Source organism: Myotis nattereri (assembly GCF_964212035.1).
Source record: "Myotis nattereri genome assembly, chromosome: 20".
NCBI lineage: Eukaryota > Metazoa > Chordata > Mammalia > Chiroptera > Vespertilionidae > Myotis > Myotis nattereri.
In genome coordinates, this window is record NC_138096.1 from 7,471,498 (window position 1) to 7,477,497 (window position 6,000).

General features: G+C 52.1%; 1 protein-coding gene across 3 annotated transcripts in view; it reads right to left on the reverse strand.

Moving 5' to 3' along the window:
- The window catches only part of MARK1 (microtubule affinity regulating kinase 1), a 57,902-nt gene extending 57,185 nt beyond the window's left edge, over positions 1-717 (reverse strand). For all 3 annotated transcript variants that reach the window (XM_081114476.1, XM_081114477.1, XM_081114475.1), the window contains exon 1: positions 613-717. In XM_081114476.1, the coding sequence (XP_080970602.1) occupies positions 613-663 (51 nt within the window). In that variant the 5' untranslated portion in view covers positions 664-717. The remainder of the gene's footprint in view (positions 1-612) is intronic.
- Positions 718-6,000: the final 5,283 nt, after the last annotated feature.

Consider the following 6,000-nt stretch of genomic DNA (forward strand, 5'->3'; position numbering starts at 1 on the left):
GTGCGGTGACCCCAGGGCCACAGAAGCCGTGGGTGCGATTCTTCCACTCATCACTGCCCAGGAGCAGCATAAGCTCTGTAAACTCCGTGCACAAACGCACACCCCTCTCCACTATCATCCTCGCCCTCCACCTCGACCCCAGCGTGACCACGATGCTACAAAAAGCAAAGTCATGGGGCAATGCAGGGGGTGGGGGGGAAGGGAGGGGGGAATGTGTGCAAAGGACCGAAAGACCCAGAAAAGCGAGGGTGGGGGAAATAGTCCGCGGGCTGGTCTGTGACCCAGAGCCAGCCCTGGGGTGGGGATGTAGACGCCCCAGGCGCGGAAAAACCACCGGGATGCCCACTCTGCCTTGTCCTGCCTCTGCCCTCCATCACCCCCTTGCTCTCCGGCAGGGCCACCTCCGGGCAGGGAGCGCCTCTCACAGTCCCCCAGTCTCACGCCGGAGGGTCGGGGTGCAGCCTGGGGCTGAGCGGGGGGCGAGGTCTGGGGGCGCCAAGCGCAGACCCTGCGGCTCGGGGGCCATTGGGGATTCGGCGGCCCGGGTGGAGGGCGAGCGCGGGTCGCAGGGGGGTCTGGCCGCGCGGCTGCGGGGCGGCTTGGGCTACTCACGTTCTCCGTGTCCCGCTCGTTCACCGTTGGCAATGGCGTCCGGGCCGACATTTTGTGCGGGCGGCGGGATCGGGCCGGGGTCCCTCGGGCCGGGCTGAGTGCGGGCTCCGGGGGCGCAGGAAGCGGGCGCAGGCGCGGGCCGAGGCCGGGCGCAGCGCTCCCGCAGGCCGCGGGCGGTGCAACCAGCCGCCCGGAGCGGAGCGGGGAAGAGGCCGCGCGGGGCGGGGAGGGGAGGGGGCGCTGCCCGCGGCGGCGCCGGGGACGCGGGCGCCGGGGAGGGAGGGCTCCGGGCGGGCGGGTGCGGCGCTGCGGGCAGAGGCGCCGGGGGCGGCGTCCGGGCCCCGCTAGGCTCCCGGGGCCATGGCCGAAGGTGAACTCGCGCCTCCGATCGCGGCCCGGCAAGCGCGGCCCCGACAGCGCCCCGCGCCCCGCCCGGGAGAGCGGCGCCCGCGGGCCGTGCCGCAGCCACGCGCGGGGCCGTCCCGGCTGGGTCCGCGCTCAGAGCCGCTGCCGAGCCGGGAGGAGGCGGGCGCGGCACGCAGCGCCCAGGCCACTTGGCGGCGGCCGGAGGGTGGGCGGGCGCCCGCCGGGGGCCTCTCCATTCATTCCCTCATTAGGGATGCGGGGCCGCCTCCTCCCTCCCGCGCTCGCTCCAGCGCCGTCCCCGTTTATTTTGGTCCCGCGCACCACCCGCCGAGTACGGTTGTCTCAGAGCCTCGGGTGCCTTTTCTCTTCCTCTGCGTTTGGGTTTTGCCGGAGGGGGCGGGGGAGAACGCCGGTCCTGTTTTTTGTCCGTTTCGTTGGGGAAAATTAGATGCATCTGACCCGGGCCCTGCACCCTGACCTGCTACCTCGGACGCCTCCCATTCTCACATCCTCCTTTGCCTCCGATGTCAAGCGTCCCCAGTCCTTGCCCTCCCCGAGCCTTCTCTCGGGCCCCCTTCTGCAGGAAGCCGGTGGGGTCAGGGTCACCCTAATAGTTGGGCCCAGGGCACAAAAGCCCTTAGAGGCGCCAGCAGGGGCTGTGGCCAGGCAGCTCGCCCAGGTGACCCCATGGTGCGGCCTCCTTGGGAATGGGGACGGTGGTAGGGGTCACCCGGTGGCCATCGCAGCACCCCCAGAGTGGGTGCCCCCAGGAGTCACCACGTTTACAGGGGCTGATCGTCACTTCCTGGGACACAAGGAAGTGTCACTGGGGCCAGAGGAGAGCAGTCTCTGATCTGGGCCCTGTCCTACCTTCCCCAGGTGGCTTCCTCTCCCTTTCCGCCCACTTCTCACATTCCTATATGAGAGGCCCAGTAGCCCTCTAGAAAGCAATGCTGCTGCTTTCTGTCTTACTTGAGAGCTTACATTTTGCACACGGCCCCAACCTTCCAATATTTCTTTTTCACTTCCTTTCCTGGGTGGGCGGGTAGATAAAAGGAGCAATAGAAGGGGATAGATCCCATTTTTAAGCCACTTCCATAAGTTTCCAATGAGACTCTCAAGATGGGCAATTCCACCTCTCCCCTGAAGTCCACCCATTTGGGAAAAAGAAAAGAAAAAAAAAAGAACCCTGCACCAGATGGTTTTTATCCCGACTTATTAAAGGTAGCTTCTGAAAAGTTAACACTTGACCCTTACAACATGTTCCTAAAGACCTAAAAATAGCAAATATAGAGACCCAGCATACAGTCCCTTCTGGAACACCATCTATGTATGTATTTCTCCAGCACTGTATCTTGTAAACACTTCCCAGTTTCACAAAGCAAATAAAAATCACAGGATCCCTTTGATGTTGATGGCTACTCCTCAAATCCAGCTCAGGCTGTGGAACTGCAAGGCTGCAAACTGGATTATGGCGAGCACCCGGGCACGCCACGCTTTCACAGTTCCTCTGCGGACATCCTGAATCACCCAGATGCCCTGAGGTTGCCAGGGCAGAGCTTGTAGTCTTCTGATTAACTAGAGTCGCCGCTGCCTATAGGGGCTGCTCACAGTGTCAGCAGCACAGCGACCTCAGCAGCCACCACAGAGCACCTTGTTACAACAACACCCGTGGTAACCCGGCAATAAACAAGGATCGGCGAAAGGGTGTTCAACCCCTTGGGAATGTGATCATTCCCTCCACTGATAGCTTGGGTTTTGCTTTTCAATGCCCACTAACATATTATCCTGTGTCTTTACCCTTGTACTGACCCAGGCAAGCGTATTTCTTTTTACCAAAGTCCATTCAGTTGACTTAGTCAAGATCACAGACGCGGCTCATAGTATACAAAAGATAACCGTGATGTGTGGTGTTGTTCGCCCTGTAAGGTTCATTATACCTGTAATGAGTAAAGGCTAATTAGAGACAGAGCTTCACGGAGAGGATTCCCGTACAGTGGCTCCCAAGACTTTAAAGTGTGCTTTAAAAGTCATGGGCAGCCCGGCCGGTATGGCTCAGTGGTTGAGCATCAACCTATGAACCAGGTGCAATTTCTGGTCAAGGGCACATGTCCAGGTTGCGGGCTTGATAACCAGTGTGGGGTGTGCAGGAGGCAGCCGATCAATGATTCTCTCTCATCACTGATGTTTCTCTCTCTCTTTCTCTCTCCCTTTCGCTCTGAAATCAATAAAAATATTTTTTTTAAAAGTCATGGGCAAACCCCTTAGCTTTATGTGCTACACTGTGTTCACATATATTGAACCTGAACTGAAAATCACATTAACAATAGTCAGGGATACTTATTTTTTAAATCAACCTATTTAAAAAAAAAGGTTTTATAACAGCAGAGCTACATTCAAAGGGAATCTTCATTGGATGGGTAACTCAACTCCATAATTCTGGTTAACAAAATAGACTAGAAACAGCTTTATTAAAAAATGGACTTCAAATAATTCATGCCTGCCATTGTGGGCTTGTTGCATAATGAACATTCACTCTGCACAGGTTAGAAAGGTCACGGTGTTCTTGAAAGGAGTGTGTGCCCCTACGTGAGCTCTCCACCCCTTGAGATGGCAGGCGGCAGCATTGTGACTGAGTCAGAGCTGTGTGGCCATCGCCCTTACTTAACAATGAGCACGCTCAGAAGCAAAATTCTCTTGTGTCACTCTACACAGCTTCTTGTGCCTGTGACTAGGAAGAAATGACAACAGGAATATTTTAAGGGTTGAGTCATTTTCTTCAGGAGTATTAGCCAAATGTGGCATGTTGCATTTAGAGGTTTCTAACCTAAGGTGTTGGGGTAATAAAGGTTTCGGGGAAGGAGAGGGAATTGAAATACTGAGAAAACAAAAGAAAAACAAGATCTGTGGGTGCTAAACCCACACGGAAATATGCTGAATGAGCATTGCTTCCCAGCAGCTTTATGAAGCAGAATCCTCTGGCGCTACTGTCCTTACAGGACTACCTGCGGCTACTGAGCACTTGACATGTCACCGAGGAACTTAATTTTTAACGTGGTTTCATTCTAAACAATTTACAAGCTGACCTTTTATTCAGTTATTGGAAAATTTTAAAATATGTTAGAAAACCTTGGATCCACGCATCTAACTTCTTAACTATAAATATTCTGAAATCTCAGTGCAGATCAAGTATTCTGATGAAAATGATTCATCTGAATTGAGATACGTTTGCCAAAATAAAATGCATACCAGAATTTTAATGACTGGATAGGAAAAGAGTGCAAGATATTTCTTTAATATCATATTAATTATATACTGAAAGGCTAATATTTTGATATGTTGGGTTACATGAAATATACTATTAACTTCAAGTGTTTCTTTTTACTTTTTCAAATGTGGATACTGACAGATATGAAATTACATATGTGACACAATTCTGTCTCTATTGGACAGTACAGTGGGGCCTTGACTTACGAGTGTCCCGATTAACGAGTTTTTTGAGATACCAGCTAGTTAATGAGCTCCTTAACGAGCTTGGTCTCGGAACGAATTAAACTCATAAGTCAAGGCCCCACTGTACTTCTCTATAAGGTAAAAACTGAGAAGAAAGAGGTGCTAAAAAAAATCCAAGGCCTTGATTAGAAGCTATTAATAAATCGTTCTTTGACTCAACAAACACCACTCGGACACATGCCCCGCACTGTACTGTTCAAAGGGAATGTTCTTCACCTAACGGTTCCAGCAGTTAGCATTATAATATTCTTTTTACAGCGCTAAGTGGGAAACAGGGCTGATTCATACAAATGAGTGTCTACAGATGGCACTCATTTGTAAACAAAGACTTTCTCAAACGTGACAGATTCAGCAGGGTTCATACTCAACTCGTGTTTTAAATGTATCCAGTGCCTGATAGTCGTGGCCAGCCAGTCACTATTTATTGAGGGCATACTTTGTAGGATACAAGACTATCTGCAATCGTCCATTTAACCCACTGCAGAAAGCCACAAGCTGGGCAATTCTGTACCGTAACAAAGAGCTGTCCCAGCTAAAGAGAAACATGGTGAATGTCCTTCAGGGAAAGAACAATCAGTTCTTTTCATAAAATAAACTGGGTCCCCTTTGCTCTCCTGTCCTTCACAAGGTCAAGTTTTTGCATGTCAACAGTCGCCACTGAAAATGTGGAACCACTGAAAGGGAAAGGATGTGTTTTAGGTTGAAAACTGTCAGGCTGCTGCCTTGTGCCTGGTGCATGTGGCCGTGGAAGGAGGCCTGAGAAGTCCTTGCGATCATGCCCTACACGAGTCTTCATAGCTGTCAGTGTCAGCCCAAGAGTCGGCTCACTGGCTTGTCCAGGGTGGGCCCCCCACCTCACAGCACAATCTATGTCCAGGTAATTCTTAATCTCCTTCCACTCCCCACAAGCGCCCTAGACTCCGCAATGCCGCGCTGTTGGAATTCCCCAAACACACGGTTCTGCTGACTCCTCTGCACCTTTGAGTCACCTCTTCTCTCTTCCTGGAATGTCCTCCCTCCTTTCTGTCTGATGGACTCCGAGCTGGTCTTTAAAAACCTTTTCTTGGAAGGCTTCCCTGACACCCCTGCTCCTCCCGACACCCACAGAGTTCATCAATCACTGTCCCTCACCACCTCCGCACCCTGGACACACTTGGGCTGCTGCTCTCCTCGCACTGTGTGCCTGGCTGGTCGCCCACCCAACTGGGACTGCGACCTGGGTCAAGGAAGGGAATGTCTTCTTTAACTCTTTTTGCCCAGGACCAAGCTCAGTGCCTAGCAATTGGTAGCTACCCAGTTTCTTAAATGATCATGAATGACTCATCCCATGTTGTAAACTTTCCTGTACCTTCATATTCTTTTGAATTTCTAAGAAGCATCACACAGGAGTGGAAAATAGTATAGGAGAATCATTAAAGTTTGCAAGTAGGGATTGTAGAAGCAGATAATATTTCACACAGTATACAAACTGTTTCCCAATAAATATTATTGATTGGGTGGCAAAGTGAC